This window comes from Sitophilus oryzae, unplaced genomic scaffold (assembly GCF_002938485.1).
Source record: "Sitophilus oryzae breed Bouriz unplaced genomic scaffold, Soryzae_2.0 scaffold_499_pilon_pilon, whole genome shotgun sequence".
NCBI classification, from domain to species: domain Eukaryota; kingdom Metazoa; phylum Arthropoda; class Insecta; order Coleoptera; family Curculionidae; genus Sitophilus; species Sitophilus oryzae.
Window position 1 is genome coordinate 2,435,037 of NW_022147083.1, and position 27,373 is coordinate 2,462,409.

The 27,373-nt window shown below is 32.1% G+C and overlaps 2 protein-coding genes across 3 annotated transcripts in view; one reads left to right on the forward strand and one right to left on the reverse strand.

Moving 5' to 3' along the window:
* Positions 1–6,759, reverse strand: part of LOC115886820 (DNA ligase 3) — a 28,261-nt gene extending 21,502 nt beyond the window's left edge. The window contains exons 1-2 of one of the 2 annotated variants that reach the window (XM_030906124.1): positions 5,836–6,759; positions 5,348–5,666 (exon numbers count right to left, since the gene is read on the reverse strand). In XM_030906124.1, the coding sequence (XP_030761984.1) occupies positions 5,348–5,666; positions 5,836–6,523 (1,007 nt within the window). In that variant the 5' untranslated portion in view covers positions 6,524–6,759. The remainder of the gene's footprint in view (positions 1–5,347; positions 5,667–5,835) is intronic. The other variant, XM_030906123.1, reaches the window with a different exon arrangement.
* Positions 6,760–15,661: 8,902 nt separating this feature from the next.
* The window catches only part of LOC115886819 (NADP-dependent malic enzyme), a 50,038-nt gene continuing 38,326 nt past the window's right edge, over positions 15,662–27,373 (forward strand). The window contains exon 1 of the mRNA XM_030906122.1: positions 15,662–15,880. Within this exon, the coding sequence (XP_030761982.1) occupies positions 15,852–15,880 (29 nt within the window). The 5' untranslated portion in view covers positions 15,662–15,851. The remainder of the gene's footprint in view (positions 15,881–27,373) is intronic.

Genomic DNA, 27,373 nt, shown 5'->3' on the forward strand with positions numbered 1-27,373 from the left:
CATTAGTTTATGGTCATTATTATTTATAATTTATAACAGTTTACTTAGATTTACCTACAATAGTTTAATAAATAAGGGTAATGGTGTAGATCCGGTGGCTGACCTTGAAACGAGTTTTGGCTGCATATAGTTACAGACACTACGCATGCGCACATCTTCGATGTTGCCAGATTGCGAGTTATTTTGGAATTATTTTCAGTAGAAAACAAATATGTGCTTTTCAGTGTTTTTTTGTCAATATATACCGTATGACCGAAAAACGGCGTCCAGTTGGCTGGGAAATGACGATTGAGGACATTTCCCATATAAAATGACAGCGATCTTCATTTCATAGTCATCGCTGACGCTATTTTTTTTTTCAATCATAGTACGCCGGTATATTATTTATATTATTATTTTAATATTTTGCACAACACGTGAACGCTTATTATGTATTTTCATAGTCAATAAAATTATATAGAAATAAAACTCTAGATTCCTAGCTAGATTATTATGCTACGTTTAAAAAGTGCTTTATTAAAAATTCGGGAAATTAAAAGGGATGTGTCCAAGTTTTTCTTTTTTTTTTTTTTAAATGCTGTAGCCAGGTTTGGAAGTAGTTAATTAAGACGTAATTTACCTGATTAACTACGTGTAGTTTTTCTTCAAAAACTACGTCTTTTCCCGTTCATTTAACTACATGAAAACTACGTTAATAAACTATGTATTGATATTATGAATAATTTTACTTTGTATGAGGGGTCTAAATAATATGATGTGTGAATATTATATTTAAAGCCATATTTCTTCTGTTTTCTTAAATACATTGTGTTTTTTAAAGCTTCAACGTATTATAACCTCACCTCAAACCTTTAATATTTGAAAGTCGCATACATAGGTTTCATAAACCACACCCTCTACATAAACTACATGTAATGTAGTTTATACCCCCTGTAACCTGTAACCCTGGCTGTAGCTCCATGTCTTGTTCATAATATTTTTTTTTAACATTCCATCAAAACTACGGAGGCCTTAAAAGGCCTTTTAGCCTCCGTAATTAAAATTGTAGAATCAGCTTCAGCAACATTAACAGTTACCTTGTTTAATTCTGCTTTATATTGCATTAATTTTTCTGCTACATTAAGATTTCTCTAATCTTACACCTAATTTATGTGATTTTCTTAGCATATATGATTTATAAACCATATTTTTTCCTAATGGAAGGATGGAATAGGATATGCAAAATTAGGATATTTTAACATTTATTATCCAAACCAAGCATAATATAGTATTAAGATTAAGACATAACAAATATTATAAGAAAGATCTTAATATAAATCACAAACTAAGTCTTAATTTAGTCTTGTATTTCTATTTTTTTTTTTTCACGTTACACGGTAAGTAAATCTATTGTCGGTCCCAAGGGGCAAGACAATAGTTTTTAACTATCTTCTCAAGTTTAATACTTTTCTCATTATGTTGCATGTTGCGAGAATAACTGACTTCTGAAGTTGTATGTAAAGATTTTGGTTAAGTTCCAGTTTTTTCAGATTGTGAAGGAGCTGCTTGGGGATTTCTCCAGTTGATCCATCACTATAGGCACCACTGACACCCTATCCACTCCCCAGACCTCTTTCATATCCTGTGCTAGTAAGGTATATTTGTCGATCTTTTCTTGATGTTTTCGGTTGACATTTGTAGGGGCAGGGACAGCGATATCAATAAGATAGATTTCTTTTTTGAGTTTGTCCAGCAGACATATGTCTGGTCTGTTATGTTGCACAGTCCGATCTGTTAATATTTCTCTATCCCAATAAATTTACAAGCATCATTCTCTAGGACGCTCATTGGGACATAATTATAATATGGAATGCGCTCGTTAATGCATTTTTACTTCAAACTAAGTTCTGTATGTATTATTTTTGCTACATTGTTATGTCTGTCGGCATACTCTCTTCAAGCTAGCGTTGTACAACTACTAATAATGTGTTCTATATTCTCGTTTCCTTCTCCGCACATTCGGCATACAGTTGTTTTAATTGTGGGGTCCTTTATTATATATTTTAGGTATGATCTTGTGGCTATTACTTCGTCTTCAATTGCGCACATAAATCCCTCTGTCTCTGGGAAAATCGTTCCGTGTGTTAGCCATGCTACTGAAGCTGGCTTATGAATGCTGTCCAGATCAAGTGTGTTGAGGTATCGGCCATGTAGCTCTTTTCCTTGCCACTTGCTTTTTTGCAGGGCTATTGTGTAACCAGCATCTATATTCATTTCTTTATCACTAAGATTCGGAGGCGTCAATTTTTTATCTGTTTTGCTTATGGTATCATAGAGGCTTGATGTTGATGCTATCGTGTGGAAGTACGTTCGTAGGTTTTTAATTTGTTTTTTATGTTGTAGTCGCAGATCCATGACGCCTCGCCCCCCTATATCTCTTGGAAGATGGAAACGTTCTTTACATGCTTTTGGATGATGGGATCGATATTTTGTATACGTTGTTCTAACAGACCTGTTTAGTTCGTCCAGTTCTGTAGGGGTCCATTTATTGATTCCAAAGCTATATGTTATGTTGGCATTACAAATGTATTTGTAGCTTGGACTTTATTGCTTCCGCAGAGCTGGGTCTTCATGACAGCATTTAATCGGGTCTTGAATGTGTTCTTTATTTGATTTTTCATTTCACTGCCATTAATTCCCTGTGACTGTATAAACCCTAGATATTTGTATGTTTCATGTTTATCCATAGATCTCACAGTTCCTCCTCCTGATTCTTCTAGAAGGATGAAGTCATCTGACTGACACCATTTTCCTCTTTTCATATGGTTTGTTTTACATTTTTCTAGGCCAAAGTTCATTCTTATATCATTGGAAAATTCTTCAGTTGTTCTTATAAGTTTATTTAGACCATTTTGTGTGTTGGATATCAGTTTGATATCATCCATATACATAAGGTGACTCACATTTTCTTCAGATATCTTAAATCCACTGTCCGTGTGGGTTAACATGCTGCTTAATGGATTTAATGCAATGCAGAACCAGAGGGAACTTAGTGCATCACCCTGGAATATTCCCCGTTTAATATGAATCGAAATGTCTGTGGTCTGGTTATTCAATATCAGGTTCGTTTTCCATGAATTCATAAGGCTTTCCAGTAGTGTAACAATTTGTGTATCGATTTTGTACAGCCTAAGACTCTCTATCAGCCAGGAGTGGGGCACGCTGTCGAACGCTTTTTGGTAGTCTATGAATGCTGTATGCAGGTCTCTTTTATTCTTTTTCGCATGTTCCATGATTACTGCGTCGATTATTAGTTGGTCTTTACATCCCTGAGCCTTCCTCCTACATCCTTTCTGTTCTTGAGTCATCAGATTATTGGTATCAATATGTTCATATATTTTATTACATAAAATACCTGTTAGTAACTTATAGAGTGTAGGCAAACAGGTTATAGGCCTATATTTCGATGGATCGCTAGAAGATGTCGTGGTTTTAGGTAAGAGATAGGTGTTGCCTTCTGTGAGGAATTTTGGTATGGTGTTCGGCTGTTTAAGAAAGTCGTTAAGTATTGCTGCTATCTTCTCATGAATGCATGTTAGTTTTTTATACCAGTAGTTTTGGAGCTTGTCTGGTCCCGCCATTTTCCAGTTGTGTGTTCCTGTTAAGCATCGTCTTACATCTTTTGACCCCCGTATTTCTATTATTATTATTATTATTATTATAAAACTAATAAGATCAAAACTCAACCTTCACCATATTGTCAAGATTTGGCATTATAGGAAACAAGAAATTACAGTAAATTAAGAAAAGAATATCAAAGGACACGATATTAAATACTGTAATGTATTCTACGATACAAACCATCTCCTTTCTAAAGAGAAAAAGATAAAACATAAAGCTTATTTTAGTCTTATCAACACACTCTTCGATAAAATATATGTCTAAAATTGCTATTAATCCACGAACTTGATATTTTTAAGAAATTATGATACAAACATTAATTATAATCAAAGTATATTATATTAGTAACATTATAGGTAAAATGTTACCTCTATCTCCGATTGGCGTGTATTGTTCTATAATAAGACTCGTCATATGGTACTTAGTACTTCAAAACATCAATACATATAATCAAAACTATTGTGGCCTGTAAATAACTAGAAATTAAATAACTTGAAAGAAATAAAATAATTCTAATAAGTTTAAAACCATTAAGAAAAAATCCGTAAATGATAAATTTTAATTCTAATGTAAATATATAAATAAATGTTATTATTATTACAATTTTATATATTCATAATACTTTCATTTCACAAACTTCATTATCCTTCTTACCTTAATTTTGGATATCAATCTGCTTCGATTTATTATAAAAAATGCAGGGTGTTGTATCTGAAATAACGAGGTTTTTATGTAAAATAAATCCTTAAATTAAATCAGCAATTTTTGATACCCCTGTATAAATTTAAGGAAGTAATAACACTTTCCAGTAAAGTTTATTTCTTTACCTTTAAACTCAGCACAAGATTTAATTCTGAAAAGTAATGTACAACGTGTTAATAATCTATTCTATAGTAGCATGCAAATTTAAATATCTCAAAAACCAAAGATTTTAAACATATTTAACCCTATAATAAATGACTTTTTGGGGGCCCACGAATCCAAAAATGAAATAAAATACCGGGTGTTCCATAAGAAAAAATATAACTTTGGTATGGATCTTAGTTCTGAAACACCCTGTATATTTCAAAATAATTTTAAATTGTGCACATTGTCTCCCCACATATACCCATAAAATATTTTTTTATCTTTAAATAAATGATTTTGATTTTTGATTTAAAGCTGATTTTTGGCAAACGGATTGACTGTGGGGTGTAGAGGTTCGATAAGAAGGGCTTTCTCGAATCTCAAATTCCAAGAGGGTGAAAATGCCCCTCAAATATTATACTATTTGTTGTTTAAAAAACGGTTAGTCTTTCGGGAAAACGCTTGGACAAGCATAATTTATTTGTTTTTTTTACATATTTTGAAATTTTTTAAAAAATCATACAGGGTGTTCCAAAAAGTTGGGTAATTTCTTAACCACGATTCTGCTTAAACTGCTTGACGTAAACAGCTTATTTTTGGCAAACGGATTTTTCGAAAGTCAAATTCCAACGAGATGAAACTACCCCTCAAATATTACCAAGTTATATAATATCGCCATATTGTTTTTTCTCATGCTGACATAATTGTGAGAAAATTTTATCCAGTTTGTATGTTAATGGAAATTCTTGCTTTGCTTTATCATCACCATTACAAATGGTTAATTCGACGCGAACGAAGTCGCTGGTATACGCTAGTAATATATCAAATAACCCTTACCTACCTTTCCACTACCCCATCTAAATCCTTTGATGCTTTATATACATCATATGCATCAGGATGAATTCCTTCTAAAATATGTTTTGGTCCAGCACCCATTCTTAAATCATGTTTAATTAATCGAATGATTGTTTTTAGATCTTCAGATGTCAGTATCTTTAAAATAGTTTGGAAATGATTCATTTGGTCCTCTTCTTTGCTTAATTTTGAGAGATGTTCAAGAAAAGTATCTACTTGCTGAACAGTTATTGTTGAAGTCAACGGTATTGGCTTCATTTTTAAACTTTCTTTATAAAAATGACTAATTGTTTCACTAATATCCCCTATAGTAAAGATATAATCATTAAAAATTATGTTACTTATACAGGGTGACTTTCCAAATTGGAATAAATCAGAACATGTTTCTAAAAACAGAATTTATTAAATCAAAAGATCTTTGGCTTAATGAATTCATTCCAAGTTAAGAGTATCGCCCTGTATGCACTACTTCACCTTGCTGTAAATGCTCCAACATTTCTGTTTGGTCTTCATTAAATATTCTACTGAAAAGTTTCACTAACTGTTTACTTTGTAAATTATAAATTCTCTTTACGCTGCCAGGTAATAATAATCTACACCAAATTTCAGGGTCACCTTCAAATCCAGTTCCAGAACTTCCTTTCTCAAACATCTGCTTTACAATAGCTGTTTTATCTAAATAGCTAGGATGTTTTGAAACCTTATTAACCAAGTCTTGAAAAGTTTGAAATAAATCATCTTTATATGATTTCACTTGTTGCACACCTTTCCCATTATTCTGCGAATTCTTAGTTTGCTTAGTTGTCTCCACTAACTTGCCTTTTCGCTTAGCTGGTGATTTCTTAGTAGTACCAAAAAACTTATGAAGTTCGTTTATTTTCTCTCTGATCAACTCTTTATCACTATCTAATAGAGCATCAAGTCCAATTATATCACTTTCGCTTTCGATGCGTTTGGTGGTTGCCCTTTGTTTTTTAAAACCATCAAATAAACAATCTACATGATGCCAATTTTTCATTTTTCCATCGCCAAATGGATTTGGTACAATTTTCGCAATTCTTAGATCACCCTGTTGACACTTTTGTTTGCATTTTTTGCATCCAGCTCTTCCATTTTTGGCCGTTTCTATTTCAAACATTTTCTCCTCTTCTGTATCTGACATTTTACATATAATTTATCAATAATAAACCTTTAAACCAGTAAGCAATTGTTCCTTTTCTCTGCCTATGTGAAATAAAATGTATGATTTACTAGTATTTAAAAAATGTTTAAAAATGCCTCTTGATGCCCCTCAATGCTCAGAAGTGGCTCAGAACAGAGGTTAGAAATTTATTTGACAATCAGCTGATATTAGATATGGGCCTGTTGGGCCTGAGCAATAAGAATTTGTCGATTGAGCCATCAATTTAATTGTTTTGTTTTGATAGTGTTATCACCAAAGACCAAGATATGATATCGTATATATATAATCCTTGATTGGTAGATATATTTTTAATTATTTAAGTTATAGACAAAGCTTTATTATGTATCATGTAGTACAGTGGCGCATCCAGAGATTGAGTCTTGGAGGGGTAGTGGCAATTGGCAATGTGGCAATATTTAAATAATGTTAATTCGCTCAAAATTACTATGGAAAAAATAAACTTAGATTGTTCTGGATTTCTATTTTGATTGATATTATTAAAATTTATTTTGTGACAATTTTATTTTATACCAGATTTTCATATTTATAAATTTCTTCTTGGGAGGGGTAATTACCCCCATTACCCCTCCCGTATAAAACACACAAATATTAAAATACAGTGTTTTTCGCATCATGACTTTATTAAAAGTGTTTTAGGATTATATCAAAGATATTTACGCATAAAAATTTAAATTTGTTCAGAATGTTTTGAGATGTACTATTGTGTACTATCTTCTAATTCCATTTTTCACTCTCTGGCACCATTCTGGCACTAGCTGTTAAACCGTAACTATAGCTACCAATTTGTTTATTGTCATAGTTTATTATAAATTAGTTACATTTTTACAAGGACTGTATATATTCTAAAGGACTGTTCGATCGCGTCAAATCGCCGCTGTCGTAGTCGCCGTGGAATGCTACGTCACGCGCTGACCAGCGCTCCACAGTGCGGCGGATGGTTATTCTAGCGGGACAAAATCTCAAAAGCAATATTTGGGACTTAAAATCTAAGAACGTAGCAAATGGACTAATATATAGCAACTATATGGTTAAATTTATTTATTTATTAACAACTTAATTTATTAATAAATAAATACAAGATAATAAAACTATGGTATTATTCGTACATGACACACAAAAACCGTATTGTAAACTATTGCCAAATACATAAAATTATGATATCAAGAAACTCTTTAGCAGTTTTTTTTAATTAATTTGTAATCTTGTGACACCCTCTATAATTTATTTTAAAAAAATATATTTTATTTTGAAAATAATAAATAAGATAGATATTTTAATTTTAATTTTAATACTCGGTAATTGTAAATTCATATATAGTAAGTATCTAAGACAATTTTTTAAACTCAGTGCCTTTTGTTAGAGTTGTTTTGTTTTTATACTATCCGATTGAAATGAATCTGTGACTGTGACTACCTGTGTTGGTAACTATTAGTAACTCAAAAGATCTACATCATTCAATATATCGATATTTCAAAAAAAAGTGAAAGTTTGATATCTGCAGAATAAAGGCACGAAGAATTTTAACAAATAATATACGTACAGTAGAAAAGTATATACCTTTGGCAATCTTCAACATAATTTGGCTTTCTAATAAAATGTATAAGCACTTGTAAATATTTTGTTTTCGTATGATCTCTGCCTTGCTGAGCAGAAAACGACCAAATTTGGTTGATAAAAATGTATCGAAATACAAAGAATATTCATGCATTTTTGTATCAATTGGAATGTCTACTATTTATTCTTATCAGTACACATCATAGACTTAAAATAAAATATAGACTACACTATTTACATCTAAACGCGGTCAAACAATCTTTTTTGTACACATGTTTACTTCTGGGTACAGTCGACCGAGCCTTCCTCATCCAGCCTATGTTGTCACGTCTTTAATATTATCAATAATTTTTTTCTTGTTATACACATAATATATTGAGATATTAATACTACATTTTAATAAAGTAGGTTTTAATATTCCATAGATGTATTAAATAGTCCTTATACTACTAAATTACAATTATACTATTTAAAAAGGATAAGTTCTTTACAATATGGCAACACCGATTAGAGGCGAGGTTGCCTATTCATTTTATTACCTTGTAGTACGTGTCGCACGTGTGCGCTAAAGCTTTGTTGCCGCTATCTCCCCGGCTGTATTAACGCATTTTCTTAGCTTGTATTCCTTAAATGTTTATTTTATTTACTTTTTCTGTTCAAGAACTATAAAATATGGTTCGCCAGTGCCAAATTTGCAAGAAATTTGACTTAAATAATCCATTTAAGTCTTGAAAGGACTTTCGACCGGTAGGCAACTCTCAATTTACCCATTGGGAGTCGGTGGCGTTGTTGTAGAAAGGCGCTTATTTAGATAATATTTTAGTAAAATGTAAAATCTGAATTTTTTCTCTTACATAATCATTTATATAAAGGTTTTTGTAACAAAATCATAATTATTATAACCCTGTTAATAATTAAAAATGTTTTTATTAAAAATATATTCCGGTTTATTCTAAAATTATCTTCAGAATCTAAAATAACATACAAGAATTTTAAAATGATATTACATTATGAAACAATATTTTTTAATACACCGGGTTTGTCTCAAAAGTGGCTCACCCCTATAACTTTTTTATTTTTTCAGATAGAAAAACAGATTTGTATGGGTGACTCATTAGCATTTTGTTATGAATATATTGATACCAAACACTTGGTATTTCGAGTCAAATTGTCGTTATGAACCGCGTGTTACAATTACAATTAAACCATATGCGAAAATGTCAAAAGTTGACATATGATATTTCATTCTATTTAGAGTGTCATTTTCTATCGAATAAAGTAGAAATATACCTAGGGTGCCATTTAAAAATTAAAAGTTATAGTTATTTCCGGTGAAACAGGAAGTGACCAAAAGCAATTGAATGCATCAATCAATCCTAATTTATGTCATATACTAGCGTACTAAATCTTCTTTTTTTATTTGAAAAAATAAAAAAATTATAGGGGATGAGCCACTTTTGGGACGCACCCGGTATAATAAAGACAGTAGTAAATAAATGTAGTTTTCATTTTATCCACTTCCTATCACGTTCCTTGCTTTAATGGAACAGATTTATGTTTTCTCTAATTTACATAACTAAGACATCACTTAACCAGAAAAAAAAATTACAACAATCATAATTTTTTTCTCGCCCTGTCGCCGATTCTATTATATTTGTAGAATAGATCCTGTTTTGATTAATGTTAGGGGTTGTAAATGTTTGACTAAAATTAATATTTTTTTAATAATTTCAAAAATTACGTAATTTCGATTATAAAATTTCTTCTATAACATGTATTTTATTATTTTTATCCTCTTTGGGCTCTAAGACGTTTTTTCTAAACTTTTATTTAAAAAAACCTCTCCTAAATCTTAATAAAATATAAAAAAGTTTAAATACGATATATTTTTAATTTAATTATAGCTTCCTTAAAATAAAAAAATTACCCGGCTATGATACGGAGAGTTCAGGTGTACTTGAGAAACGAAAGACAGTGTTGCGTTTCTCGTCAGAGTCGTTAGGGAACGACCGTTACGACAGAGACAACCTATCTATCGCTCGTGTCGCACTCGTTATAATCTAAAACGATAACACAACAATAACAAGACATTGTCTGACCGCATGTTCCAGCTATTTATGAATGAGATGGTCAGTCTATATTTTATTTTAAGTCTATGGTACACATTTTTTGGCTTATTTCTAACCAAACGCTTTTGTCCCGCTAAATTTATCTTCCAACGCACTGTGCGCTCGTCCGTCAAATGCAAAAATAACTGTCAGAGCGCTTTCACACACGCCGGCAAAATCGGTGCCGGTGCCGGACCAGAAGTCGATTGCAATATAAATAAATTAGATCTTTCACATATACTGCGATCCGGTAAAATAGTCGGGGACCGGCAAATACAATAGAATTAAATACAACTGTCGTAACGGGTGCAAAGCCGGCACCGATTTTGCCGGTGTGTGTGCAAGCGCTCTCACCCATCTCTCACCACGCTCTCACTGTCTAAAATCTTTAGCGCCAACTTCAACTCGGTCAGTAGATGACGTAAAAAAACTGACAATGCAGGAAGATAGGAATCGAACTATCCTTATCTCTATATAGTATCCTTAACATTTTTATGCTTTTTAGATTATACAGGGTGTTTCAAAAAACATGTGCCATCTCTCGTGGGGAGATTCGTCACGTACAAATAAGATTTATTTTTTATATCAACATAGGTCCAATTATGCTTTGTTTCGTAGCTACAGGGTGTTAAAGTCTTAATAACCTTTTGATTTATTTTATATTTTTCTTCCAAGTACTTTTAGTGATTCGAAATTTTGAGGATAAAAATTATTATAAGTGCTACATATTTTAATTCTAAAAAAGTTTCGATATATTCATCAGGGACATGCATATGGGTTATCACTGACATATTTCTAAAAAAATGTGCGCCACTTTTTTTTTATATCAAAATTGTGTAGGCCGCTTAATCGGCAACTTTTAATCGGAATTAAACTGCTTATATTATTTTGCTAACAAGAGAAAAAAAAAGTGGCGTACATGCTTTTTTTAAAAAATTATTCAAGTGATAAATGCACGTCCTTGGTGAATATATCAACATTTTTTGGCTTTAAAATATGTCGTATTTATAGCAGAGATTTTATAGTAACTTTTACCCCGAGGGTGCATCCAGTGCATCCACATTATCCTAAAAAAGCGGATCTTGCTAGAGCCTACGGATGAGTCACCATACCTCATCAACAGCGACAATTTTAGCGATTTTTAATAATTTGTTGTGTGTAGTGAACTTTGTATAAACTTTATTACAATGATGAAGTGTTCAGCTTTCAAGTGTAAAAGCCGCAATGATAAGAAAGACCCAGGAGTTGCGTTTCATAAGTAAATAAACAGTCCACTCCACTTTTTTTATCATTTTCTTATTGAATTTGGTAATTATTTTTCTGATACTATATGTTTTTGATATGTGCTAATCGTCGATACTAGTTTTGTACCTTTTGTTAACATTTTAATACTTTTTTTTTGTAATTAGTTAGTATTGTTACGGATTCCGTGGGTCCACTAATTTAAACTCACGATAAAATACTTAACAAATTTATTTTTGTCACTCTGTACACACAACTTATACTATTTACAACACAATTTATGCAACTACTATTACTCTAACGGTTCTGGCACCTTCGCCAATTAATTCACAATTTAAAACGCGGTATTATCAAACTTCAAAACTGTCCAACAGCCAAGCGCGGGCCTTTATATACCCCTACTCTACTGATTGTTTCTCGAACCTTCTGTAATTTTCGATACTTTTCCGCCATCTGCCAGTAAATTCTATTGTCTGATTCGCTTACTTGTTGACTTGATTAAGAGATGGCACCTAAAAATGTCTTTTACTTTTTGGTGAATTCGCCATATTTCTTGACACTTTGCGGCAATGTAGGCAACCAGCAATACAGTTTAGCGCCACATACACCTTGACAGTATGATACCACCGCCTCGACCATAGGCGTAGTCAAAACATTTATCAAAAATATAAATATCCCTTCAAGCAGCTAAGTTAAGAAAAATATATGGCCACGGCACTGTTTGGAGCCATGGTAACAATTTGGTCTCGGGTGTTATATGTCCTTGTATTCTTTATAGTCATTGATTGGCTGAAACTTTTGACAGATGAATTTTTCAACCAATATATTGCTGGAAATGCTGGAAATCGATATAAGATCGTAACGTCAATACGGCGCAGGGCGCAGCCTTCCGCTTTTTCTAGGATGACGTGGATGTACCCTCAAAATTTCATCCTAACCGAAACGCTGAAAGTACTTGGAAGAAATTTAAAATATCGAAAAAATATTATAAGGCTTTAACACCCTGTAGCTACGAAATAAAGCAGAATCGGACCTACGTAGATATGGAAAATAAATCTTATTTTTATGTGAGGAATTTCCCCACGAAAGATGGTAGATGTTTTTTAAAACACCCTGTATACGTAATGTAATCTAAGAATTCTACATAACTTCTTAGCATATTTAAAGTAGATATCATATATTTCATGGGTTAAAAAATGGTTAAAAATATAATGAAAATTACATATAAAAGATAAACCTTTTACGCCATAGTTTTATTTTTGTACCTACATAGAACACGGGATTTTTGTTCTCTGACTATGATCAATAAAATATACCCTACGAACGAAAAAAAAAACGGCGTCCAGTTGGCTTGGAAATGACGGTCGATGACATTCCCCAAATAATTTTCCATATAAAATAACAGTGATCTTAATTTCATAGCCATCGCTGACACCGTTTTTTTTTCGATCGTATGGTACCTTTTATTTGCTTAATTATAAAAACAACTGCATTCAAAAAGTAAGATATGTATTACCCTTGTATTACCAAGTAGGTTTTGAAATAATGATTTTTAGATTAAAATATAATATAAAAAAAGACGTCCGCGATGGTTATATGATCGCTGTCATTCTATAATGTAAAATTAAAGGTAGAATTTTTTTTAGAATTTAGAATGAGTGGAAGGGGGGTTAATCACTTCGACCTTACAGATCCATTGTGTCCCCCTTTCTTGAATCATAACTCATCATACAGTCCCAGGGCTTTGACAAAAGCCAGTATCTGGGACGGTTTTATAGAGGGTAGTTCTCCATCTCCAATATCAGTCGTACCAAAATTCATGGCACGAATGGTTGTCGTCTCGGCGCACTCAGTGATGAGGTGTACTGGTTGTAAAAAAAAAGGTAAAATTATATGTAAAATTAAAGGTAAAATTATATGGGAAATGTCATCAGATGTCATTAATCGACATTCCAAGATAACTGCGGACGCCGATTTTTTGGATCATACGGTATAATAGGTTAATGACAAACGTTAATGACTGAAAATGTAATATTACAACAAAAACATAACAAGTAATGAATGTTATTTTTAGCAGATAACTAGTAGCAAATCCTGCTAGTCTAATCCTTATGCCTACTTGCACCGTTTGTATAAACTTTGTTTAAAGGCTAAACAGTGATTAACTATACATATTTTATGGTAATGGTGTGGATCCGGTGGCTGACCTTGAAACGAGTTTTTGCTGTATATAGTCACAGACACTACGCAGGCGCACATCTTCGACGTTGCCAGATTGCAAGTTATTTTGGAATTATTTTCAGTAGAAAACAAATATGTGCTTTTCAGTGTGTTTTGTCAATATATACAGTATGATCGAAAAAACAGCGTCTAGTTGGCTAGGAAATGACGATTGAGGACATTTCCCATATAAAATGACAGCGATCTTCATTTCATAGTCATCGCTGACGCTATTTTTTTCAATCATAGTACGCGGTATATTATTTCTATTATTATTTTAATATTTCGCACAACACGTAAAACGTGAATGCTTATTATGTATTTTCAGAGTCAGTAAAATTAAATAGAAATAAAATTCTAGATTCCTATAATTAATCTAATTGCTCTAGATTATAATGCTACGTTTAAAAAGTGCTTTATTAAAAATTCGGGAAATTAAAAGGAATGTGTCCAAGTTTTTTCTTTTTTTTAATTTTTAAATGCTGTAGCTTCATGTCATGTTCATAATAGTTTTTTTAACATTCCATCAAAACTAGGGAGGCCTTAAAAGGCATTTTAGCCTCCGTAATTAAAATTGTAGAATCAGCTTCAGCAACATTTAACAGTTACCTTGTTTAATTCTGCTTATACATATATTGCATTAATTTTTCTGCTACCTTTAGTTTTCTTTATTCTTACACCTAATTTATGTAATTTTCATGATTTATAAACCATATATTTTTCCTAATGGAAGGATGGAATAGGATATGCAAAATTAAGATATTTTAACATTTATTTTCCACACAAAGCATAATATAGTATTAAGATTAAGACACACAAATATTATAAGAAAGATCTTAATATAAATCACAAACTAACTAAGTCTTAATTTGGTCTTGTATAAACACAGGTATAAAACTAATAAGATCAAAACTCAACCTTCACCATGTCAAGATTTGGCATTATACGAAACAAGAAATTACAGTAAATTAAGAAAAGAATATCAAAGTACACGATATTAAATACTGTAATGTATTCTACGGCACAAACTATCTCCCTTCTTAAGAGAAAAAGATAAAACAAAGCTTATTTTAGTCTTATCAACACACTCTTCGATAAAATATATGTCTAAAATTGGCTATTAATCCACTAACTTGATATTTTTAAGAAATTATGATACAAACATTATAATCAAAGTATATTATATTAGTAACATTATAGGTAAGATGTTGCCTCTATCTTCCATTGACGTGTATTGTTCTATAAGACTCGTCATGGTAGTACTTCAATACATCAATACATATAATCAAAACTATTGTTGCCTGTAAATAACTAGAAATTAAATAACTTGAAAGAATTAAAATAATACTAATAAGTTTAAAACCATTAAGAAAAAGATCCGTAAATGATAATTTTTAATTCTAATGTAAATATATAAATAAATGTTATTATTATTACAATTTTATATATTCATAATACTTTCATTTCACAATCTTCATTATCTTTCTTACCTTAATTTTGAATATCAAGATAAATCTGAAATTCTAAAATTAATTATAGAATTTGTATTATAATTGATTAACACTCAAAAAAAAATTTTCAACTGCAAATAATTCGAAAATAAACTGCAATTTGGCAACATCGACCATGTGCGCTTGCGTAGTATCGATGATCAAATGCAGCAAATATGGGCTTCAAGGTCAGCCACCGGATCCACACCTTTACCTATTTTATTATAGTTAATCACTGTTTAGCCTTTAAACAAAGTTTATACAAACGGTACAAGTGGGCATTAATCTATTACGAGTAGATGTCTAATCTAAAATCTAATCTAATAGGATGTGCATCTAACCATATTATCGAAATCGATTGTTGCACACAGCTATAGAAAAGAAAAAATTCGTGTCTGTTCTCTCATTGTGGATCTGTGGTCCTCTCCAAGTCCTCTTGGTCTGTCATCTGTCATTTGTCCATTGGTATCTAACCTCAAATCTCATTGATCAATCATTTACATTTCAGAGTTGCGTATTGTTAAAATTATAAAATGATCCAAACAGATCAAAATAAGCTAAAATTTAACGCAGGCGCTGTATTTTAAGTTGAAAATAAGTCAAGTTTCTAGCAAAGGAGTGGAAGATCGAGCAGATCAGCTGTCTGTCTCTGTGAGGTTGCAAATTCTAAAAATGTTTGCTTCTGTTCCTAGGTCCTTTATGTGAGTTAACTTTTTATTTAATTATGTTATTTATGTTTTGTGAATTGAGAACGATTGTATAATACACCAATATTTTGTCAGTCAACACAATTTTAATCAATATTCAGTGTTTAAATTTGTTTTCATTATTATACCGCGCTTTGACATTTTGGAAACTGAAAACATTTTTTTCAGTGTAAACCTAAAGCAATTTTTGGTATACAATTTATTTAATATATAGTTCAAAAATATATATTTTCAGAGTTAACGCATTAGGCTACTACTTTTCATCTTCTTACTATTTTTGTTCATTTTTATTTACTAATTTCTAAATTAATAATGTGATAAATATTACAATTTGAATTGCAAATATAGGTAGAGTACTAACATCTAACAAAAACTAATAATAAGCAAATATGTAAAATAAAGCAAAGTTTAAAATAGGATCATTATCTAACAATTGTGTAGTGTAAATTAACCATAAAATAATTTTAATTTAGAACATTACATCCCTACCTGTCTTGGTATGTATGAATATATTTTTGAATGTCATTAGATCAAATTAAGTAGGTAAATATCTATAAAGGATTGTTGCATTTTATATAACATAATGAAGTAATATAGAAAATATAAATATAATTATTCATGTATAATACATTTAACATAAAGTAGTGATCACTGTTAACTCTTTAAATTAATGCTAATTAAAGACATTTGCTTAAATAGCATGAAAATAAATTTATATAGATTGTATTTTTTGAAAATATCTTGGAAAATATTTACCTAATACACTTTAATGTGAAGAATACCTACTTTCTTTTCATAGTGTAGGTAAGATGTAGTGTTTATATATTTTAAAGTAAATTTCATGATAACTAGGTAGCTATGATAGAAAATACAAAAAGTCAGAAATACATGTTTTCAAGTAAATAATGAGGATATCATTATGATCTAGTTTTAACTAACAAATATCCATTTTATACAATACTAAATATATATGACCATGAACTAATACACCGGAAAAGAAGGTGGCATTTTAAATTGTTCAATTGGAGATACCAAGCAGATAATTTCATATTTAATGTAATTTATTTAAGAGCTTATTATTTTACCAACACAACATTTGGTAAAGGTTTTTGTATCTAAATAATAGGTATAAGAAATGCATCTATACTCTTTGCTTACTACAACTTTATTATCCTCATACCTATAAATATGCATGTAAATTAATAGCGGACTAACATAAAATGTATCTACAGGGTGGTAAATTGAGTAAATAATAAATGGAAATATAAAATATTGAAAGGCGAGATCCAAAAAGGACTGGTTAAGTGATATTTTTGTATAACTACTTTAGTCACCTTCAGATTGTTTCAATAATGGCGACTGTGACATCATTAAATCACTTTTGCATAAAAAGGTTTTTCTCAATTTCTACGAGTTTAGTAACTAGAAGGGCGAATAGTTTGGCCAATGTGACGTCATCAAAACAATACCGGGTGGGTCTCAAAAGTGTCTCACCCCTATAACGTTTTTATCTTTTCGCATAAAAAGCGAGATTTGGTATGTTAGTATATGTCATAAATTAAGATTGATTTACATATTCAATTGTTTTCGGTCACTTCCTGTTTCACAGGAAATGACTACAACTTTTGATTTTTAAATGGCACCTTCAGTATTTTTTTACTTTATTCAATAGAAAATGACACTCTGTATAGAATGACACATCATATGTCAACTTTTGACATGTTCGCTTTAAAAAACATCGTATTTTAAATTGCAATCTAGAGTGCCATGGGTGTGTTAAAAACATTAATTTTTAATACAGGAGCATTGGAAAAATAGATTTGATCGTCTAATGTTTTAGTGTTTTATACTGGCCAGTTAAAACATATTTTTAATAATATCTCAATTTTTTCAAATGGAACGAGGGTGGCTCATTACCATATTTGGAAAAGCATTTTTTTATGAATAATTTGTTACCACACACTTGGTATTTCGAATCAAATTGTCGTTATGAACCGCATGTTACAATTTTAAATAAACCATATGCGAAAATGTTAAAAGTTGACATATGAACTGTCATTCTATTTAGAGCGTCATTTTCTATCGGAAATGACTTCAACTTTTGTAGTCAGTTCCGGTGAAAACCGAAAACAATTGAATACATCAATCAATCCTTATTTATGTCATATACTAACATACCAATACCACCCGGTATACCGTATGATCGAAAAAAAAACGGCGTCAGCGATGGCTATTAAATGAAGATCGTTGTCATTTTATATGTAAATTTATATGAAAATGTCATAGATTGTCATTTCCCAGCCAACTGGACGACATTTTTTTCGATCATACGGAATTATAGGTAGATACTAGTTTTGCCGTAAACATACATTTTTGCAATGAATATGTTTATTTTAAAACAATTTTTATATAAAATTAATACAAAAAAATGCTATTTAAGAAAAATTAAACTTTTCGACCTTGTAGTTTGTAGTCACTAAATTCGTAGATACAGAGAGAGAAAAAATCAACAAAATCATCAACTATATCAACTCATAAGATATGTATGTATGCATTTCTATTGTAGCGATTCTTAATGTAATTTTTTTGTTTATGTTTTAAAAATATCATTTTACTATAAAGTTATTTTGAAAACTTGGCAGAAAATCAAGACGTTCTATTTTATGCAGTGCAAAGTAAATCAGTTGCAAATTTTTTATTATTTTATCGTAAAGATGTATCCGAATACCTTAGGGAACACCGTTATTCGGCAATTTACTTTCAGTGTGTCATCCAGTCTCTTATTTCATTGCACTTTGATATAGATAATTTTTTTAAATAAGTTTTTAAAAGTGAAGCCTAGAAACTGCTGATTTTTTAATTGCTATAGAGAAAGAGGAGAAAAAAATCTATAACTAAATAATTAAAAAATGGTAGAAAATATTAAATCAATTCTCTCTCTTCAGTCCTGACCCCCATTAGGGAGTGTAGTGGTCAGTGTAACATCATGGATGATTTTTCTCCATGCGCCTCTGTCTTTTGTCATCTCGATGACATCGTGCATTGGCTTGCTACAGCTAGTCGTAATCTGGTCTATCCATCGAGTTGGAGAGCGGCCACGTGGTCTACGTCCCTTCACCTTGCCTTGGATTATGAGTCTTTCCATATTGTCCGGACTTTTCCTCATTATATGTCCAAAATATTTTAGTTGTTTTAGTCGGATTTTACAGGAAAGCTTGTTAGTAATATTAAGTTCATTTATAATGGAAACGTTTGTACGGCGTTCAGTCCATGGGATACGGAGCATACGTCTATAACAATACATCTCGGTAGCATCGATCATCTTACGTTCCGCCTGCCTGAGAGTCCACGATTCGCAGCCATACGTCAATATTGGGAGTACCAAACAGTTGACTAACCGGTTTTTGATGGCTCTTGAAATCTGGCGGTCTTTCCAGGTCTTGGTCAGTCTCCCAACAGCTACCTTTGCCATGTTGCACCTACGCTTCACCTCTTCTTCCGATGTACCTGTATTTGTCAATAGTGATCCCAGGTATACGTATGACTTAACGACTTCAAAGCGGTCGATATGATTTATATTTGGATGATAGTTATGTTGCCTATCAACTATCATGAGTTTGGTTTTTTGTGTATTTAGTTCCAGACCGAGCCGATTGCTTTCGTTTTCTACCCTATTTACTAAATTGATTAACTCTTCTTGACTGCTAGCGAGTAGTGCTGTATCATCTGCAAAGCGTAGATTATTTATTTTTTGGCCATTTATTGAAATGCCTCCTTCCCATGTTTCTAGCGACCTTCTCATTATGTATTCTCCGTATATGTTAAATAGTTGAGGAGACAATATAGACCCCTGTCTGACTCCTTGTTCGAGGGAAAATTCCTTTGAAGCTGAATCCAGTATTTTAACTGATCCTGTAGTGCTATATGTTAAATAGTTGAGGAGACAATATAGACCCCTGTCTGCCTCCTTGTTCGAGGGAAAATTCCTTTGAAGCTGAATCCAGTATTCTAACTGATCCTGTAGTGTGCTGATACAACTGGATGACAAGTTCACTTCACACCCCCACTTCCTATAAGATAGGTGATGCCATCCGACTTTATCGAAAGCTTTTTTATAGTCTACGAAACAAATATAAAGAGGGATGTTGAATTCCCTTGCTTTCTCTATGAAGTAATCAATTACAGATGTAAAAATTACATCTAACCGTCCGCTACAACAACATCGTTTTCAGATGGAGCGGACCGTCCGCGCGGATGTCTTTTCAAGATAGTTCATCCGGACGGGGCATACGCAACCCATGTGAAATTGTTCATTTAAATTCATGGAACCGGCGGACGGTCCGCGCGGACACTCCGCTCCATCTAAAAGCGCTGTAACCATCCGCGACGGATCGTCCGTCGTGTTTTTTCAAGATAGCCGGCGTCGGACAAATTCCGTCGGACGGAGCATACGCGCCGATGTGAAATTGTTCAAATATACTCATGGTACTTGCTCGAAGTCGCGCCCCGTCGCGGACGGTTCGTTCCATCTGAAAGCGCTGTAGACCGTCCATCGTGTTTTTTTCAAGATAGCCGTCGGACGAACTCCGTCGAACGGAGCATACGCGCCCATGTGAAATTGTTCATATAAACTCATGGTACTTGTTCGAAGTCGCGGACGGTCCGCTCCATCTGAAAGCTCTGTAAGCGATTTCCCTAAATGGTCTATTTTTACACACAAAATCGGTCAGCCGCTGAGCAAAATAGGCCCCTTGCGGGTATTTTTTTTATTGTCTTAAAATGATCATTTAGACCCAAAAAGCATTTTTAATTGCTAAAATAAAAAATCATTAATTTGCTAACGTCAATTTTTTCATTTAATGCTTAACTGCTTTACTATTTTAAATTTTATAATGGAATAAAAATATCATGGTCGTGTTTCTTTTAATAATAAAAAGCAGTTTGGCAACGTCAGTTTTAGAAATATGCCGGCGTAGTACCAGGTAGTACAACGTATTTCGAGGATGAGTGGAAAATCCTAGATTCTCCTTTTGCGATGTTGCTATGCCGCCGACCAAGCTCCATAATATTCTTTATTCGCAGTATTATAGTATTTTTGCGTTATTTTGTGGACTTCTGTGGACATTAATTTGAAAATATGGTGCATTCATGTATTGTATACAAGAGAGTGTATCATTTAAATCCAAATTTAACTTTTCACCGCTAAATACAAATAAGTAGGGTTAGGTATATTATATATCCTATCTGTAGATCAGAGGTGTACCTAGACATAAAAAATAGCAGATCTCTAAATTATATTTTTAGGTTTATTTTTTAAATCATATATTTATTATGTTTTTTAAATTATATATTTATTAATTAAATTATTTGTAGGAAAAAGGTACACGGTACATACTAATTACCAATAAGTTAATAACAATTTCTGTTTCCCTTTTAAGAAAGGGTATTGAATGTTAAAAATAAATCTAATCTAGGTACCTACTTGGGTTTGACAAACCATTACCTACCTTTTGTGAAAATTTTATGGAATTTTGCAACAAAGATGGAATTTTGCGGCCTTACTTTTTTTGTTGCCGTTACAATTTTATACAGCTTTTGTTTTAAATTTTGTTGCTATAATGTAAATGGACATGTTTTGACATACATATAATTAATGTTCTTATTACATGAATTTTATGACTTTCTTACTTTTTATTGTATTGAAATTCTTTGCACATGCACTTTTTATTATTTATAAATAATATGAATTTTTCTTTACAAACAAGAGAAAAAAACTAAATATGTTTTTAAACTAAGAACCGTTTACTAAACAATTACCATTTTATTTTATTTATGATTTTGTAAAATTATCGCTAGACTTTTCTGATGACTGTGTATTATAATATCAAATAATTTTGTTTAGATATACACATACCGTATGATCGAATAAAAATGGCGTCCAGTTGGCTTGGAAATGACGTTCGATGGCATTTCCTATATAAATTTACATATAAAATGACAGCGATCTTCATTTCATAGCCATCGTTGACGCCGTTTTTATTCGGTCATAGAGTATAATATACATCTTATATTTTCAGTTCTGATTTACTGTGTTTGAAACATCCCTAAAATGAAAGTTAAGGTAAATAAATGTTGAATTTTCTTACTTCTTATTCCCTCATTAATGAACAATTGTGAACTAATAAAAATTATAAGGTACATTTTAAATTTTATTCGCTGTTTTTTATTGTAGTTATAAAATTCATATATATAATAATAGTTTTTATCAAAAATATGTGAACTCTACAAATATTGGTTTTTGGTAAAATATTGTGTTATTAGGTTAAAATAACTATTTTATTTTGTTATTGCTAATAGAAGGAATCTCATTCGCCGGAGACGAACAAGGTTTGCAACAAGATATTGAAACTGCATTTACTAATACACCTAAAATTTGATATTTTAACTAATAAAATAAAGTAAAAAACGCTTATTAATTTTTTAATCGTTATTCTTATGTGAAAAGCCATCTAATAATAAAAAATTATGCCGGTTTTTATTTTATTTCGCTATCCTCCCTCAACTTATTTTTTTTACAATGCGACAAATATGTAAGATGTAAGTTTTATTATTATTTTATTTTAATTTATTAAACAATTATTTTAATTTCCTAAAAATACTGTCGGTCGATCGGCACGCCACTGGAAATTGACCTCAAACGTCTAATCTTTGTACACAACTACATTGTTGCCATCGAGCAGATACCCCTATTTCCTTCTCTGTCCATTCTCTCTTGCACTCGTTGATTTTCGCAAACCAATGTGTGATGAAGCTTTAGAGCGTTTTATGAATGGATCATTGTATCTCCCGAGTTTAAATATCTTTGGGATCACTATATACTAAGTAATTATTTTATATTAAGTATTAAAATAAAATAGTAACTCGTATAGGATAATTAAATATTGAGTAAAACAATAAATTCCGTGATTTGCAGTAGATAAATATTTTATACCGATGGATTATTATATTTATTCTCCGCCTTAGTGACAACAAAATAACGGTAATTAAAAATCTATGAGAACTTATATTTGTGAAACACAGTTTTATCCAAGTACTTATTATTCAATATCACATATTTTCCTCGAAATTGAATTTTTATAACTTTTAAATAGAAATGACATTATCGTACTCTATATACCTATACTAGCTAGAATAAAAATGTTTTTTTTATAAAAATATAATTATAAATACTATGGTCTATTTGTTAACCAACATATATTTCGATGGTTTTGATCTAGATTAAAGGTTGATATACACCGGTTATACTCGCTAAAATTCGTCGTGTATAAAAATAATTGTAAATCGGGTTCGAGTTTTGTAAGCAAACCACACAACAATCAGATTTTTTCTGTTAACCTACCTTATTTACCCAATAATCCTATTTTTTTTTCGTTATAATAATTAGCAAAGCTAATTGGAGGGCAAGGTCGATTTTTTTTTAGTTCTTGATAAAACAGGAGCTATGTGTACCTATTAGGAGCGAAATTCAACTCATGGTTGTTGGTAAATTTATTGTGAAATCGAGTAGTGTGTAGTAGTGATAGGCATTATGATTCTTTTTAGTAAATCGGATCACGCGATTCAATTTCTGATAATGAATCGACTCTTACGATTCGTTCATTTGAACAAATTACAAAGACATTTTGCGTATTACAGTATAAATAGATATTTTTTTGCAAATAACTTTAACATTTGATATACATGGTGTTTGTTTAGTGCTTTTGTTCGAGTCTATTGATATTGATGCCCTACTACATAAATACGCATTCTTCATAACTATGAAGATCGCGTTAAATTATGATTTATTTTATTACTAATACAAATTGGTATAATAGAACATAAAATTTTATTACTTAGATAATTATTACTTATCTAATATTTGCTATATTACAAACCTTTGGATACCTACGTAGGCCAGTCATTTAAGACATTCCACATCGCAAACGGGACTGTATCTACGATTTTTTTGTATATTGTTAGGACCCATGAGACTAATAATAGACTATGTCCAATTTTGCAACCCTCAAAACCCTGTGCTACTCCCGTGGTACTCAAAAAACCCCAAAATTTTGGTACTTATTTCAGATTTTTTGAAAAAACTATGTTAAGAAATTAAAAAAGAAATGTTAAGAAAGCAATTTTCAAATTTAATTGTTCTATACTAATATATAAAAGATAAAAATACTAATAAGTCAACTAAATTTCCTACAATTTAAGCCGTTTAAATTCGTTGTCCAAATACAGCCAATCAAATATCGGCAATTTTTTTGAAAAACTAAAAATTTATGAGTACAGTCACTTTCCAAAGCACGTATCGGCTAAACTAATGGCTCTAGAGAAAAGTCATGAGAAATAGAGTTGTAGAGAATTTATTCAACTTTAATTTGATGCAAGAATGAGGCCGCTAGGCGTCGTATTTTGCTCAAAAACAAAAATATAGTAAAACATCGAAGTTTGGGGGGTATCATGAAAACATATTTTATTAAATGTAATTAAAAATAAACAACATAAATATAATATGTATAAACTATAAAATATAATACTAAAGCCCTACTTTACTTGGCTCTCTTAGAAGGACCGGGCCCCATCCATTCCGGATCAGTCGGAGAGGGGGGAGGAGGAGGAGGAAGGACATTCTCTGACGATGGAGGTGGGTCCTCGTATATTAAATCGTCCAATTCCTCGTCCTCCTCATCCAAAATGATGGGAGCAACGTTGCTGCAGCTTCGCCCTTTGCAAAAGGAACAAAGGATAGATGTATCGTATGCTGTTCAGCGTGCCCCGATCCCCTCCATAGAGGTTCAACAAAATCTTCTCGCCAGCATTTCCTACTTCTTTCTGCGTCGAGTTTGGATCAAAGAAAATGGTGGCGAGGTCTATCCAGTCTATTTTTTTTGTGGACATTCGCACCACTTTATTTTGCCTTGCCAGAAAAGAGCAGAAGTGGTGTCACACCCACTGATTGCATGCAGAAACAAAACCATCTCTCCTGGAAGCTGCATTTTTCCACTTAAGAAAGAATTTGCCTCATATTGAGCGCACTCAGATCCACCTCTACCGCCTTTCTGGAAGTGGAGGTTTGTTTGTCCACAGCTCAAGCCATTTACGAGGATCAGTAAATCAACATCCTCCCCCATGATAAAAACTTGGTCGTACGATGAGCTCTTGGAGGGGGCAGTTCTCACTATCTCAACATTGGCGTCTTCTGGTGATTGATGTACCTCGATACCCTGTCTCTCAAATTCGGTACACATCATGGTGATCAGTCGGCGTTTGTTCAATTCATTTGAGAGCACTTTTGCTTGAGGCACTTTGATGAGTGTCTTCAAAGACTTTATCAAACAAAATGTCACCGCAGGAAAGAGAAGCAGATCGCCGCAGACGTTCAGCTGATTTAGTGTCGTACGTTTAGTGTAGTACATAGCCGCATCTTCTGGGTAACCATCAAAAACCATTGCAACATTTTTACCAAAGTTGTTTAAAACGTAGCTGACGTATCCAGCCACAATATCTCTGACTGAATGAATTCGATGCCAGACTACCTTGTGCAGGAGGTAACCACCACCGACCACTGTGAACGCCATGTTTCCTGGGATAATGTTTTTAGCGAGCGGTGTAAATGCTGAATAGATAGATTTAGTACCCTTGCGCATTCCTTCTTCAGTGAACAAGGACAACGGATATGATGCTAGCTCATAAGCAAAATGCTGCTTCAATTGCTCATCGGATTGTTTAGTAATGCAGACCCTCTGGAATATGGTGAGATGATCAACATTAACTTTTTTATTCAACACTTTCACAGATGTGGTACTGATCCCAAGGTCATCACTTTATCCTTTCTTTTAAAAGTTACTTTATCAAAGGTGTTATCAACGATTTTTTTACAATAAATTAATAATTAATTTTTTTTTATTTTTACACATTCACACAATTTTTTCGTTTTTGAAGAAAATACGACACCTAGCGACCCTATTCTTACATCAAATTAAAGCTGAATAAATTCTCTACAACTTAATTCATCATGACTTTTCTCTAGAGCCATTACTTTAGGCGATACGTGCTTTGGAATGTGACCGTACTCATACATTTTTAGTTTTTCAAAAAAATAGCCGATATTTGATTGGCTGTATTTCGACAACGAATTGGCCTAGAGGGTTCGGGTTTGGTTTAAGTTGTCGGAAATTTAGTTGACTTTATAAAAGTATAGAACAATTAAATTTGAAAAATGCTTTCTTAACATTGTCTTTAAAAAAAAACTGAAATAAGTTCCAAAATTTTGAGTTTTTTTGAGTATCACGGGAGTAGTACAGGGTTTTGAGGGTTGCAAAATTGGGCATAACTTAGTCTCATGGGTCCTAACAATATATTAAAAAATGGTAGATACAGTGCCGTTTGCGATGTTTGCCTTTTTAAATGTCTTAGATGACTGGCCTAACGCTCTCATACACAATTCTAATATTTATTTTTTAAACGAACAGTGTTGTAAGCAATGAATCAATTCTCAAAATTCTTTGGATGAAGTAGAAACGAACGAGTCGCATTGCAATCCGATTCATTTCCCACGACTTTTTTTTACGATTCGTTCATTCAAATTTTATGAATCTCTGAATTCGGCATATATTGCTGGCTACGTTATGTGTATATATTGTTTATCATATGAGACAACGATAATGGTAGTAGTTTATAGTGTGTCTGCTGTTTTTCAATAAAAGTTTACTAAGTTTTATAGTAAGAGCTAGCAACGTTTTCAAGAAAGTATTTTAAGAAAGCTGGCTCTTTAATATAGTTTTTGCTATGCTCTCTGGAACAGCGTACTAGACGTCTGGCTGCCGATAAACGTTGCGTACTGCGCATTGATAGAAGATTCTGTATTTTTTATTTAGTCTGTTAAATTCTAGTATTAAATATAAATCGAACAAAGTCTTCTTAGCGCGACGCCGAAAACGTTCCGCCTATAAAGCGAGAAGTCCCGAGTTAAATACCGGCTCGGGGTAAACTTTTTTTTTTATTTTATTTTCATTTATATTCTGATAGTAAAGTATTAAATAATTGTTTTTTTTTAATCACTAGAATTATTTATTATGTACTAAGAATATAAGAATAAATAATAATTATTTAATACTTTACTACATAAACGAAAATAAAATAAAATAAAATTTAGTCTGAGCCGGTATTGAACTCGGGACTTCTCGCTTTATAAGCGGAACGTTTTCGCGCCGCGCTATGGAGACTTGTTTGATTTATATTCAATACTTGAATTTAAAGGACTAAATAAAAATATAGGAACTTCTTTCATTGCGTAGTAGTGAACGCAACGTCTATCGGCAGCCAGACGGCCTGCCCGCTGCTCCAGAGAGCATAGTAAAAGATATATCAAAGATCCAGCTTTCTTAAAATACTTGTTTTCCAGACGTTACTAGCTCTAGTACTATCACATTTACTCCTCAA